General features: G+C 35.9%; 2 protein-coding genes across 5 annotated transcripts in view; one reads left to right on the top strand and one right to left on the bottom strand.

Annotated features, from left to right (window-relative positions):
* phkb (phosphorylase kinase, beta) overlaps positions 1 to 8,923 on the bottom strand; it is a 72,574-nt gene extending 63,651 nt beyond the window's left edge. Inside the window, exons 1-4 of one of the 4 annotated variants that reach the window (XM_082162136.1) lie at positions 8,818 to 8,923; positions 6,256 to 6,352; positions 4,952 to 5,038; positions 1,359 to 1,497 (exon numbers count right to left, since the gene is read on the bottom strand). In XM_082162136.1, the coding sequence (XP_082018262.1) occupies positions 1,359 to 1,497; positions 4,952 to 5,038; positions 6,256 to 6,310 (281 nt within the window). In that variant the 5' untranslated portion in view covers positions 6,311 to 6,352; positions 8,818 to 8,923. The other 3 variants (XM_082162135.1, XM_082162134.1, XM_082162137.1) reach the window with 3 other exon arrangements.
* A 45-nt stretch (positions 8,924 to 8,968) lies between these two features.
* The window catches only part of itfg1 (integrin alpha FG-GAP repeat containing 1), a 144,713-nt gene continuing 138,457 nt past the window's right edge, over positions 8,969 to 15,224 (top strand). Inside the window, exons 1-6 of the mRNA XM_082162167.1 lie at positions 8,969 to 9,199; positions 9,511 to 9,595; positions 10,594 to 10,727; positions 10,869 to 10,926; positions 12,153 to 12,227; positions 12,310 to 12,404. Coding sequence (XP_082018293.1) covers positions 9,001 to 9,199; positions 9,511 to 9,595; positions 10,594 to 10,727; positions 10,869 to 10,926; positions 12,153 to 12,227; positions 12,310 to 12,404 — 646 coding nt within the window. The 5' untranslated portion in view covers positions 8,969 to 9,000. The remainder of the gene's footprint in view (positions 9,200 to 9,510; positions 9,596 to 10,593; positions 10,728 to 10,868; positions 10,927 to 12,152; positions 12,228 to 12,309; positions 12,405 to 15,224) is intronic.

The raw sequence follows: 15,224 nt of genomic DNA on the forward strand, positions 1-15,224 counted from the left end.
GGTCAGAGTGTCTTGGATTCAAAGTGACTTTAGACAATCCCCCAAGAGGAACCTGAGGTTTAGCTCTAATATCTTGTTCAAGGGCATAAAGGTGATAGTTTGTGAATTTCCCCTTGCAGAGTTAGAACCTATAACCTTTAAGCTATCCAGTACATCCCTGGACATTAAGTTCAATCTAATTCTGTCTTACCAGAGCTTTGAAAACTGCAGTGTAGAAGCAGTAGTCCATTAATATGAGCACTGGAACAAATGCAGGTGGATCAACTTGCACCTGATCAGTGGGTACACATACTTAACTCAGTGTGATTAAAGCTGCCATTAGTTTGTCAAATGTGAGGAGTATATACTCACACCACCCTTTAAAATATGTTTTTGAAAGAAGTCTCTTATACTCACCAAGGCTTTTTTAAGGCAAAAAAAAAAGAAGAAGTAAAAACTCAATGTTCAATGCTGAATAAAAGTATGAATTTCTTTAATAAAAAACCCTTACTGACCACAAATATTTAAACATTAGTGTAAGAAAACAGCAGATTTTTTCCCCTATGATAATGACATTAATTTTCAACGTTTCATTCAGAGAGGCCTATTCCGCCAATTTCTACCACAATACTGCTTATTCAGGCCAAATCATAGCCATACGGCCTGTTCACACCAAGAGTGAGTCAACAAACCAGTTAAAAAAAACAAAAACATATTACAATACAGATTGCCTTGCTCATTAAAATAGCTCACTAATAGATATTCTTTAAGATTTTGTAACAGCTTGTTCAGCCTTTTGTCCCTGGCTGTTAAACTCATCTTTGTCTGCTTAGACGCCACAGATGGTATACACGCCACTGCATACCAGCATATTTTTTTGTTATGTGGAACATAAAATAAGATATTTTATAGAATGTTTGTAACCAAACAGTTGACTTTCATTGTATAACAACTTGAGGATGAGTAAATGATGACAGAATTTTTTTGGGTGAACTAACCCTTTAATAATCTCTATATCGTATAGCACTACATGTATCATGCACTACATATGTCACACTTGTGGACAAGATGATTTTTTATGTCCTGATATGTAAAACAATAGAATTCAAAAGGGTGTACTTTCTATTTGACATGACTGTATATATATTTCATATAATAGCACTCTGAACAACAGCCAGCACATTAATAATAGATTCATGGTCTTTGATTCATGAGTGGCGAGTAAAGGTGGTAAATGGGAGCACTAGAAAAGAGCCAGTCTCTTCAACACATTCATTTACATTTACCAATTGAAACATAATTTAAGATCAACGCAGATCAATGTGATCAAAGATTTTACCAAAAGGTAATTACACATAAAGTGCCGATCAATATCTAACCTGTATGCCAACGCCAGTGCCCAGACACTGGCAGCGCAGTAGAGGGAGTCTCTGACTTTAGCATCCTTACAGGTGGAACAGGTCTTCACAGGAAACAGACCAGTGGTAGGGCTCTGATAATTCAGAATGGTGCTCTTCACTAGAAGAAATGAGAGAAGGACAGAGAGAAAAACAGATATAATCTCATGGTGTTACTATCAACAGCTTACAGCAACAGCAGGTGTCTTCACAAACACCTACTGTACCTTCAAGCCTGTTTATGCATCTTTGATGAACACCAACTTTTATTCCTGTTTTCTGACATAAAATACCACTGCATGTATAATTAATCAAGCTAAATAAATATTGTCGCATATTACTCAACAATAATATTATGAAGAAAAAAAACTGTACAAAAATGGCAACACAGCTTTGTCCATCACTGTGCCCAACTGTTAAACTAGCTCTCTCTCTCTCGCTCCCTCCACTGTGATTTCTCTTTACTAATGTATAATCAGGCTGAATAGGGCACTTCATTTTTCATCAGCACATTACGGCAGCACAAATGAAGGGGACATTCATTCCGAGCCATCATTTGTTATATAGAGTTTGGGTCAATTCAAAGAGACAGTGCCATCAGGGCTGGGGGATAAGCAGACACTGGGGGGAATTAGTCAGAATATTAATATACTCTTCAGAGAGACTGCAGCCAGGATTGCTCTGACTTGCATCGGAAGAATCTGGCATTCCAGACAAGGCGATAAATACGTTTTTATCTGATTAGGTCTTGTACTGTAAGTGATGCCGGCAGGACTAAAAGGAAGACTGCGGCTAGAGTCTTTCATAATGTTTCAGGGAGGAAAGGGTCAGAGATCAATTAATCCAGAGAAACCTGCTATTACTGGCCATTTGCTCCTGTAAAACCTTATATTACTAATCAAGAAAATCTCATTTGCAGTCATTTCACAGTCGCTGTGGCACGTGGAGGGCTGGAGGCATCACCTGTGCATTGAGTGACTTCTTTTGAGAAAGGGAAAAAGGCAAATGACGTATTATTCACACGCATCTTTGACGTGAGGGACAGAACGCATCATAGCACTCTAGATGCAAATTCTTGGAAGACTGCATGATCTCTCTCTTGTCATCTATCAGAATAATGCACCTCTAAATCAACCCCTAACACTGCACATACAATCAGTCTATTTCCACAAAGGCAGCCATTTTTATACACTAAGAAGAAAGGGAGGGTGGAAGAAGACGGAGAAAATGGGTGGAGACTGAACCACACAGTCAGAGAGGGAGAAGACAAAGAAAGAAAGAAAGAGAGGGAAATACTCTTTTGCCCATTAAAAGTTAAAGCTTGTTTTCTCCAACCTTAATCTTGTGGAGGCAGAGAAAAGATAGCAGAACTGCATTCACAACAAACAGGCTGGAGAGGAGAAGAAGAGGAAATGAGAAGCACTGAAGCATTATGTCATTACCACATAAATAGGAAAACTCAGAAAGAGAGCAAGAAAGACCAGAGATAAAAATGGCAATATCCTTCTGAGAAAAGTTCAGAATATCATACCATGCATGTTGCATATAATGTGCTGCATTTATATACAGTACACACAGCAATCATTGTAAGCTGAGATGCATTTCAGCTCTGAGGTAGAGTCTGCCAAAACTATTACTATCTGAATTATGAAAGTTACCACATTTATCACTGTAGGATTCGTCTTATAGGGAATGACATGGGGATTCACTTTCAAAACGGGATTACCCAGCGCAAACGCTGTACGTTTGTCTGCTTCAACCATGACTCAAAAGGATCATTGAAATGAGAAGCATCCTCTCTGTCACTCTTTACTCTTTGTTCTCTCTCACTTCCTCCCTCCCTCACCCTGCAGTGCTCTCATCTCAGTGTTGTCTGTCTGGGGATTTTAAATGAGCTTTAGGAACAGGCTGAATGTCTGGATGGAGGAAAGAGATTGAAAATATAGAATTCGTACATGCAGTGTTCAAGAAACAAGGCTTTTCCATCGTTTTTGAAGTTAATGAAACAAGTTGATTGAGCACTCGACTAATGAGCTGAGGAGTTGAATCAGGTGTGCTAGACAAAAGAAATATCTTGAAATGTTCAAATATACCACAATATTATACAATATCCCACAATATTTTAAGCCAAGCAGCTGAAGTCTGTGCATTGAACCATAAGGTCAATCTGTGATGTTTAGGTCCTACTTTGAATTCCTTTTTCTCTATAGCAGTTAGAAGGTCAGAGTTCCCCAAACTATGATACGCCGAGAAAGCAAAACTACTTCTGGCTGCTGGCAATATTTGGCATGCATATATGTATATCATTATGATGATATCAACAAACCAGCAATAAACAAATTGGAGATAATTCAGTGTTCGACAAATACAGGGATTCTGCAGGTTTTATGAAGATACATATTTTTTTAAGACCAAGTAAAGAAAAATGTGTTCTCTAAATGTAAATATCTTGGGAGAAACACAAAGAGATGTATTAGAAACACTTCGGAATTTGAAAATACAACTTCTAAAAGATATCCATTTCTTTTTAATTCATTTTACACCAAAAAAGTAGCTTGACTACCTACTGTATTTTCTGATATTCTTCATCAGTATTTGTGTCTTGTTTTCCAGTGCAACTGGCTAAAGATTCTTAAATCAAGACACATTTACTGGAGATACAAAATTACACAAAATATGAAGTCTGTGAAGTTGACAGATATTTGATCTTGTTTAAGCTTCTCAAAGGTATCAAAGATGTTTAGATATTTGTATTGGAAAACAGGACAAAAATACTGAGGTAGGTTACTTTTTTTTGTGCAATGCATGCAACATAATGCTATAACTTATTAAGGCCTTAATTCGTGTAAGAGTGAATTAAGCCTTTTTAAAACCCTGCAAATAAGACATACACTCTAACTAATCTAAATGATCTCAAAAAGCAAGATTAATTTTTCTTAAGAAACAATCAAATCAAATAAAGAATTAAAAAAAAATCTATTAAGAAAACTATTTTAATATGACATATGCCATTCATCTTGCAAAGCAGTATTTATTTATTGTCATGGTGAAAACTAAAATGGAAAGCAAAATTAGGTGAGAAAGAGATAGAGGGTGGGTAGGAAAAGAGATGAGTATTGATTAAGAGCAAATTAATCTTTTAGTGCTTATACTCAAGTCATTTGCTGGGTATTATTATTAAATGTAATAGTTTGGAGACTTTTTGAATCCTCCAATTAAATTAGGAAACATCTTTCCATAATTAAATTATTTTTAAAATAGGAGTAAACATCGGTGCACTTAATACACAGATCAACTATATTAGGGAAAATCAGGAGTAACTTTGCAATTTGTACACAACTTGACACCTTACATGAGTTGCTTTATAAATGCGTACTTTTAATTAAAATAAAAAGAAAGGTGGTGCAGCTAGATGAAGCCATGACACAATATAATGAGGTTAAATGCATCATTAAAACCATAATAGAATGCTCAAGAGATGTTCGCCTACAATCCTGAGCCCTCCATACCATAAAATCAATTCAATTCTTAAGCCTATATGAAAAACAAATTACATGCAGGGCATAAATTCTCACCTGCACTATAGAAGCGGTCAAGTTTCTCCCAAAGGGGCTCATCATCCCGGTGCAGTATGGATAGCTTAAGGGGTTCATAGATGGAGCCTGATCACAAAAAAAGCAGAAATTGATGTTACAACAACCCTTGAATCTGAACAGATCTGAAATATTGTGATGCTTATCTCATCTCTAGATGCAATTCAAGAATCCCTGGATGGAAGTGATGAGCATACACAGTCAGCATGGCTTCTTGATGATGCTACTGTATAGATTACTGATTACCGCTACAGGCTCACTTACGGCTATTTAGTATGCTGAGGTTGAGCTGACTCACCAAAATCAAAATGTGCTTCAATTGGTCTCTGTAACCTAAATGGGTTTTTGTTCCATTTACAATGCTAAGAGCAGTGAAATGCAGATTTACCGGGGTGCAAAGGCAGCAAAGCATGCCAGGAAAACAATCAAAGCAAAATGCAAAAGACTAAAGCTATTGTTCATCAGTTGCATATATCAAATTGAACGTCACTGCAAACACACACAGCTTGATTGCAAAATTGAAGGCACTGGCACAAACTCTGTGAATAATGGAACCCAACACCAGTAAATTCAGGGGTTTTTTTCTGTGAGGAGTGAAATTCAGGGGAACCCCATCAACTTGAGCACTATTTCAGACACATTTAACTTTGGAGCAATTTACATTTTAATAGAATCGACCCAGGGTCAATACCTCAGGTACTGAAAATTCACATTTCCTAGCAAATTAGCATAATTCCCATCAGCTTTTAAGTAGCAGGGACAAAGCCATCTCTTTTTAAGATAACTCTGGCTAAGCAGTGCACATCCAAACGGGCAAATGAAAGATACTCCTCATTTTAGTTTCACCACATTGATAAAAAAGTAACTTGCCTCAAGAAGCATACGAACCCTCTGTTGACAGATTTGATCAGACATTGACAAAAAGAGATGATAGGAACTAGACTTCATTACTGATTTGATAAATCACAAAATTTCTCCCATGATATTACCAATGTGTATTTATGCCTAACCCCTTTAAATGAACTGAAACAGCTAGAAACATTAGAGATGAAACACTAGCATTATTATTTGCTGCAATAAAAAAGAAAAAGAAATGAATCACCAATTTTCAATTAAGCAACAAAGAGTTTAATTTCTGAACCAATACTGTTATGGGAATGTATTGGCTTTCATTTTGTTTCATGGCAAAATTAAGACAGTTATTAATAGTATTCTATCCAGATACTTCACACTATATCAACTGCAACGCAGCTTTTCCATGGATCAAGCCCTTCACCCAAACTTACCAAACTTCCGGAGTTTGCGATGGACATTCAGAACCTCTTTGGCAGTGTTGGCCATTTTTCATTAGGTGAACTCTACGCCAGTCCTCTATTAGTTAAACTACAACATTAGTATAATTCATATGGTTAGAGAGAGAAAAGACAAATTACATGGAATCACACAGAGAAATTTTCCAATCTTCAGGCATGGTTATTGAATGGACATGCAACAAATCTCATTATACACAACTGAAAGTGAGATGATTTGGTATGACTGATGTGAGAGGATGAGATGACAATTAAAATGTGCGGAAATGTCGATGACACTATACAGACTACAATCCCAAGCCAACTTCTAAAATTAAGACTAATAATTTGTGATCTGTATCCAACTGATTGATTGTTTATATCACCACAAAATGTAAAATATATTATTGCACAGCTAACATTGGATATACATACTTCACCCGCATACAGTATATACGTAAAGCGATATACAGGCCTGCTATATGACAAATCTTAACTGTTCTTTAATTGTTTAAATCGTTGCAAAACTGTATTTTCGCCCAACTCTAATATGCTCAATGCGACTGTAAGGCATGACGATATTAAGATATTATAATCATTAACACCATGAATTTCTGTAAAGCTGTACAACTAAAATTGACATGACTATTTTAAAGGTCCCATATTGTCAAAAATGAAATTTCCTGGCTTTTTTCATGATAACAGATGTCTAGGGGCTATGTAACTACCATATAAGTTTCAAAACAGTCAATCCACAGACAAATGCACACAGCCTGAATAAAGTAGCTGTGCCTTTTCACGAGCCGTTGTGACTTCCGTAAAAATGTGATGTCAGAACTACTCAGTCACCGCCTTCAGTCCCACCCCGAGCACTAACCACCGTTCCTCCATCCTTTTGCCCAACCCCCAGACAACATCCTTGCTGAGCAACAACAACACGGAAACTTGTCGAGAAATTGCTGTTCAGTTGATGGACGTAGAGACCTGCACTCCCACGGGACGCAATGTGCAGCGCGGGACTAGATTTGATGTCCGAGTGCGTGCATACTCGTGTGTGTGCGGGTTGCAGGAGAATAAAACGATTCGCGGGACTCCGGCAAAATAGAAATATCTAAAAAATAAAACATCTAAAAACAAATAAATTGTTATCCATATGTTGCACAAAAGCAACAAGAAAACTAAAACTAAATAAAAACGATTTACAGGCCAGAACGAGTTTCTATTTATAACATGTTTGCAGCGTTGAGCAATGAAGCCAATCACAGACATATGTGTTGATTTCTTGAACGCAATGGCCAATGAGATGCATTTAAATTAGAATCCACTCACCGCTCTAAACTGAGTTTTTGTCCAATGCTGAATTTTGCATGCTGGCAAATCCTCTGATTATAACAAACGAAGTGTTGACATTATGAAAGATTTATTGTGCAGTCAGCTTCACTGATAATAACGGAGCTTTGTGAGATCGCGATGAACTGAGATATCAGCTTTTTAGGGATTATTATTAAGGGACCGCACTTTGCCCTATTTCTGTCATGCCAAACCATGCACGTAGCTTGCTTTTATGTTAAATTAACAATGGTTTGTGATTGTTTATGCTTTAATAACAAATAATGTATCACCATCATTACAGGTGTTTTATTTACCTTACTTGAGGGCATCACCAAGCGTGACCCTAGTCACTTGTGGTTGGCCTGGCCGTGCGTCACTCAGAAAACAACAGGCAAATCAGAAGAGAGGCTCATGAATATTAAGTAGACCGGCCAATATCGACATGTTCTTGGCAGAGCTCCTGAGAAAGGAGCTGTAAAAATATATATTGAGATGGTTTTTGGTAAGTTACTTATACCGCAAATATATATTCTTAAGGACATCAAAACCTAAAATAAAACTTCAGAAAAGTGTACAATATGGGACCTTTAAAGGAATTCACGCAAAATATCGTATTCTTTACTCACCCAAGTTATTCCAAACCCGTATGAATTTGTGGAACACAAAAGTTGATATTAGATAGAATGACAGTCACTGGTTGCATTTATTGGATCTTTTACATACAGGTTTAGAATAACATTACAGTGAGTAATTTTCTTTTTTCTGTGTGACATCCCTTCAAGAAACAAAGAAAAATAGCAGAAAGAAACTACAGGTATGTGTAATTTTACTTATTTATCTATCTTAACCACAAGTGGATCCAGAAAACTGTCAAGAGCTACTTGAGTTTTAATGTCAGTCTGAAGCAGATGCTAACAAGCACTGAATTAAGAGGGTTAAAAAGCCTTTTTAAAACCTTAGACATTCCGGGACTCAAGTCTGTTAAAGTTACTAACGTTACTCCTTAAAAATTCAAAGCATGACGCTCAGAGTGCAGTTAGGCTCTAAATATAGTCCTTGATCAGCGTACACTTCTCGCCTGACCTTTAGGCATTGCTCTCTGCCAAACAGACACGACAACTCATGTTAATGAGCGTCTGCAACACGGACAATGGATCAAAATGCAGCGAGTGTACAAATGTGCACTGTTTAATCGTGCCCAGTGCCATGCATCTCAAAAAGCCAAACCTGATCGCTTAGATCTGGCTTTGAACTCCAGCAGCTTCCAGCCGACATCCGCTAAGCTTGCCATGATGACAGCAAAATAAAAACATCACACTCACACTGCCGTTAAGGCACCCACACTGTCGCAAAGCCTCTATATGCACCCTGTTGGCTGCCGTAGAACGACGTGCCGTGTTCCAGTTTGTGATGAACGAAGCTAACAGCAAAATGTTGCTGTCATGGGCTTGTTTTTGGACGTTATTATTAAGTTTTGTCGGACAATATGTCACGTTTGCTTTGCAGGACGTTACTAGGGATTTATTTGCCTTGGAGAATTATGGTACAGTAGCGGCTTTCGGTGACTTCAACTCTGATAAACAGACTGACATTTTCATCATCAGGAAGAGTACGTACACAGTTCTGCTAGCTGACGTTAAGATAAGGTCTTAAAAGCACCCTATCCGAAGTTTAACTTGTATGTTTTATGTAAGGTGATGCTTATTGTATATTATGTGTGAGCTTTGATAATATGTCAGCGGGTGTTTTCTATATAACTCATCAGTGTTATGTATTGTTGCTAATGACAGGGGGTGTGGCTGGGGACTGCACTAAAGTAGAGTACTTTGTGCCCTACTTTAATGTGTTTTTAATTATGTGTGTTATTGGTGATAAACATCCTGATAATGTGTTGTTTTATGGAATTTGTATTTCTTTCAGGATCTGAACTGTTGATTTTCTTGGCTGATCTTAAACCTCCTTATTACAAACCTAAAGTCAACCTGACTAAAGAGGCTATCTCTAGGTGAGAATATATACTGACACACACTAACCATATAAAGCCTACTTTATTACATTGATGCATACATTTGTAAGGCCTCTAAACATGATCAAAACTTTGCTAAATCTTCCAATCTTCTACATGCCTTCTTCCCTCTGACTTATAGTTCCAATGTCCAGCTTTAGCTCGTGGTACAGATGTCTTTTTGCTGTGGAATATTTACTGATTCATTTGAGCAAATTTTATATTGTTATTAATATTGCAAGAGAATATTTACTTGGCTAAAGCTGCTTACGTTTAAGTCAATTCAATTCACGTTTATTTGCATAGCGCTTTTCACAATACACATCTTTTCAAAGCAGCTTTACAGAAAATGCATGAGTCCATATTACAATTTAGAGTGTTCTGTTATCAGAGGTAACTGTCTAAGTTAGGTATTTCAGAAATGTAATAAAATGTTAAAATCACAGTTAGCTAAAAACGTATAAAAAAAAAAAAAAAGTAATTTAATGCAGATACAATAAGCTCATTGAGGTAACGAATACTTGTTTGTTAACAAATTATGACTGTTTACTTGATTATCCATATGTAATTTTTAGAAAAATAATGTTAATAATGTATGCATCAAATATGATATAACATGCGTTTGAGGAATGCTTATTTGTAAATCTCTCAATCATCATTGCATTGCATTATATATTTTGCTGCTTAAAACTCCTGAGCTTTGCTCATAAAACTAACCATTTAAATATCAATTTACAAAGTATAAACATAGTGACAACTGATATTTATATAGTAATTTTATACGTAAAAATCAAATCACATTACAACAAGCTATCAGAATTTAATCTTACTTTTTGGCCATATGAATAACAGCATCTGCACCAAATTGCATATTTGTGGTGAATAAAATGTATGTTTTTTTTCCCTCCTCAAGTGTGAGATCCATATTCTCACTGTATCATACTAGGTGTGTGGTGTGTTGATATTGCAGCGTTCATGTGTTTCTCTGGCTCTTTCAGTGACTTCAGCATAACTAGTGTGGTCCCGGGTGATTACGATGGAGACTCTCAGATGGATGTGCTTCTCACAGGCCACCTAAAGGACTCCCCACTGACAACTGTCTTCATCTTCTGGGGAAATAACCAAACTTTGGGTAAAATCTGAAAAGAATACACACTTTCACAAAGCATTTATTTATTATTTATTAAATATTTTTGCCTAAACTGATGGTCATAGAACTATACTACAGCAGCGATTTGCACTGTTTTTGTAAATGTTTTCTTTTCTCTTACAGACCAGAATGAAAGGGTAGAGATTAACAGGACCTTTAATGATCAGCCCCTTGTCATGGAGTAAGTGATTATAAATGTAGATTTATCAAATTGTTTTATATGAATAGTTTGGGAATTAGGGCTGGCCAATGACACAAAGTTCATGATTCCATTCACAAGGTCATGATTTGATTCAATTGTGATTTTTATTCAGTTTGATTCAACCAATTATTTTAGATATGTAGCAGGTACAGTACATAATTATTTCTCAAGAAAAAAAACAAGTCAACTAGTTCTGTAGACTATACAGGGAACCCTGTCATATATGGTACAATTAGGCATTACAATTAACAACTGATTTGTATAAAAACATTCAAATTGCACATAAGGCAGATTTTATAATAATTATGTTTTAATAATAATTTCTTAATGATTTATATAGTAGTTGATACTCCAATTTGTTTTTTGAAATATAGCCTAAACATTTAAACTGTGGCTGTCATAAAACTTGTTTTTATACTTGTTTTTATGACAGATTTATTCAAACATATATGAAATATTGATGAACAGGTTAAGAAAAAATATAATGAATATGCATTATAGAGCATATATGTAGCAAAATGCTCCTCTCTAGTGTTAATTTTTCTATTTAACTATCACGTTATGGTCATTAAATGCCTTTTTTATGTAATGTTATGTGACATGGTTTACAAGCCGTCTTATTAATGTCTTTCTGTGGTTGAAACACTGATTGAGCGGTTACATTTCGGTAAGTTGTACTGTATCTTTCAACATCTGATGTTCATTCATGTCTACATTTAGTAAAACGCAAGAGATGATCAGTTCTACTGTGATCTGTCATGCCACATTTAAGATCGGCAAAATGCTATTTACTGTTTGAATTTTGAATCAGAATTTGATGGGAGGTGTGCTACAAAAAATATTAAGTTAAGTTTTGTTCATGCATCCATGGACAACAGCATAGACTAAAAGATTGGATCTTAGATTTAGAAATGGAATTTAGTTCATTTAGTTAGATTTAGTTAATCAAAATGAGAATCAATTCAAATCGAGAAATAAATATTTTTCAACTTAGCCCTAGTGGTAATATTATATAATATCTATGTATAATCTTGGTCTTAAACACCACAAATCACTGATGAGGACTGTAATAATTTTAAACACAGTCATTGTGTCATTGTTCAAGTTTTGTAGTCCTCATCCTCTCAGTGTACAAATATAAGCTTCCCTTCTTAAGTGTCTGCTTTTGCAGAGGTCTAATGCCGCTTTTTCTTTTCCACATACAGCTTTAATGGGGACATGATTCCAGACATTTTTGGATCTAATGGTGGTTCATCAGAGGTTTGCTATCTCAAGACAAGGTAAGATTTATTTAGGTTTTTCTGCCTGTACCACAAAAACAAATGCACAGTGTACAAACCATGCTGTTTTATCATTTATCAGAAAACAAAACTGTGAGAAGGCTCTCAGATATGAGCTCAAAATGCGCATCCCTCATTCCAATGCTTTCATCGACCTTAACAAGGACTTCACTGCCGGTGAGTAATGCTACTTTGGTCTTTCCTCCACTAAGTCTTTTGAAGTGTCAGAGAAGATATTGAAAGGTCAGCTGCTCTGTGGGCTGATTTAGAGAATTGCTACTTCTCTATTCTGTAGCTTTCAGTTAGCATTGCCAAAGATGCCCATTTGCCGAGAAACGGCCTAGAGTGCTGCTTGATTTATTTATGAATTAGGAATGCTAGGAATACCTCTTTGATTGTTAACACATCAGACACTCAGGCGTATTAGAAAATACCTGTTTCTAAAACTGCTTTTTGTTGAAACAACAGATTGTCACATTTTACAATTAATTAAAATGATGTGTGTGCTTTAATGAAAGAAGCACATTAATATAGAACAGAGAATAAAATGACTATAACTACCTGTGCATTAAAGGGTTTATATTAAGTGTCTTACATTTTAGACATAGTATTGGCTGTTTTTGTTCTATTTTGCAAAATGAAATCGAAAATAGTTCCAAAGAAAGACATATGAATGTTTTCTTTGCTTCTCAAAACACAGAGGTGTTTCATTACTGAATGAACGAATCGTTTGAATGAATGATTCAATGACTTACTCAACAGTCATACAAATACAATGACACACAAACTTGTAGTACTTATTTGCACTCATTCTTACATTCACATTCGCAGTACAAGAGCAATTAGGCATTTGCAACTTCTCTTTTTGCGATATATTAGATGCAAAACTAACTTGTGCACCTGCAAACTCAGTGGCGGCGAGAGAGAACGGCGTGGCGTTTTAGAACGTCCCCAAGGCCGTCAAGACAGTCGAGGCTCGAAGATTTGAAATTGCAGTGACGGATTTGAGAAGTTGCAAATGCCTAATTGGTCTTTTACTGTGAATGTGAATGTAAGAATAAGTGCAATTATGTAATACAAGTTTGTGTCTGTCGTTGTATTTCTGTGAATGACATTTTACACATTTGTGACTTCTTGTCTGCAACTTCAAATTCAGAATACAGGTTTGTGATTATTGTCTGCGAGTGCAAATCTTAACATTCAACTTCAAAAAACTATTTTTATTTTACAGGTTTTCACATCAGAGCTGTGTGAGTGTAAATTTTTGCGTACAAGTACAAATATTTATTGTACAAGTTCTCAGATTCACATCTACATGCTCTCGAGTTTTGATACTCTTTTACCTTCATAGTTTTTGCTATGGTCTCGAAACTGGAATCTAGAATTGTGAAATTGCACTGGAATCTTAAATTGTGGTATCAGCCCCACTAAACCGCCCCACATATCCATGCAAATGTAGGCCTACATTTGATCAATATTCAACATGACTGAGACCAACAAATATTCACGTTTTCTACGCAGCTGAACAGCTTAGTTTTACAATTATTCTTCATTCTACATATTGTCTTTGTCAGGCTTTTTCTCTCCCCTTGTAATCCTGTCATCAAGATGGGATGCTTCCTGAGTGTTGTTTTCCGTCTGGGAAATACTGGCCCATTGTTATAGTAGGTCTAGTGGGGAGTGTGTGTGTGAAGTACTGCAACTCTCTCGGTATTTATGATGTGTTGTGTTGTGTATTTTAGCATGCTGTGGAATTCATAATTTGTTTAATTGTGGCCCTAAAATTTGAACTTTTATTCAGCAAGGATGCATTCATTTGATCAAAACGACAGTTATAGACATTTAAAAAAAATGTTTTAAAATATATTAAAATTGAAAATGGTCAATTGAAAAAATATTAAGCTACACAACTGTTTTAATAAGGAATGTTAATAAGAATGATATCTGAAGGATCATGTGACACAGAAAGCTGGAATAATGTCCACTGAAAATTCAGTTTTCCATGACAGGAATACATTACATTTTAAATTATATTAAAATAGAAAAACATTATTTTACATTGTAATAATATTTGACAATTTTACTATTCACTATATTTTGCTCAAATGCAGCCTTAGTGACCTTTTTTCAAATAATATAACTTGTAAAATATTGGGTAATCATGGTAATTCAATCCATCATGGGTAATTCAATTATGACTAATGTCAATTTCAGAAAAATCAACTGCAGTCTGAATGTAGCCAAAAAGATACTAGTACTGTTGTTTTCTTGCCTATATAATGTCGTTATTTGTCCTGTTGAAAGGCTGTACTGTCTATAGTGGCTCAGAATCATCATAACTAGTGAAGCCAGCAGAGTTGTGCATTTCAGCCATAGACTGTAAAAAAAGATGACCTTCACTCTCTTCCATTGTAGAAAAGACTCCTGCGGATTCGGTTCGTACAGTTTACTGCAGAACATCTCATTATGTCGACGTGAAATAGCTAAACAGTTATGGAAATGTAGAAATTAAAGCTCCAGTCTCCTCCTGAAGATCGCGATGGTGCCTCAGTGACTACTTTCCTCAGAGAAGCTCAATCTCAGCTGTCAATCAAGACGTCATACCCCCTTTTTAATAGAATCAAATAATTAACTAAAACTAAAACTTATTTTTAAAAAGCGAACACTTGAACTTACATCATTATGATAAATGCTACATAAAATGACAAACCAACTTTGGAAAAATTTAATTTTAAAGTATAATTTGATTGTTTAGTTTGTCTTGCGTCCCATTAGATTACATGGAGAGGGCGGGGTTTATGACCTGCATCCAGCCACCTGGGGGCGATCAACTTTTTGGCTTCACTTTTCAGGACTTGTGCGGCACACTTGATTTCAGCATCCCCTTTATTGCAAGGTGCTTCTGACTATCCTGATGTCAGTTTTTTTTTCTTTTCTTTTTTTTCTGAACCCGTTTAAATCAAATGATCTCTCAAGAGCTGTTTATGAATTCAAAGC

Source organism: Leuciscus leuciscus (genome assembly GCF_965113295.1).
Source record: "Leuciscus leuciscus genome assembly, chromosome: 2".
NCBI classification, from domain to species: Eukaryota; Metazoa; Chordata; class Actinopteri; order Cypriniformes; family Leuciscidae; genus Leuciscus; species Leuciscus leuciscus.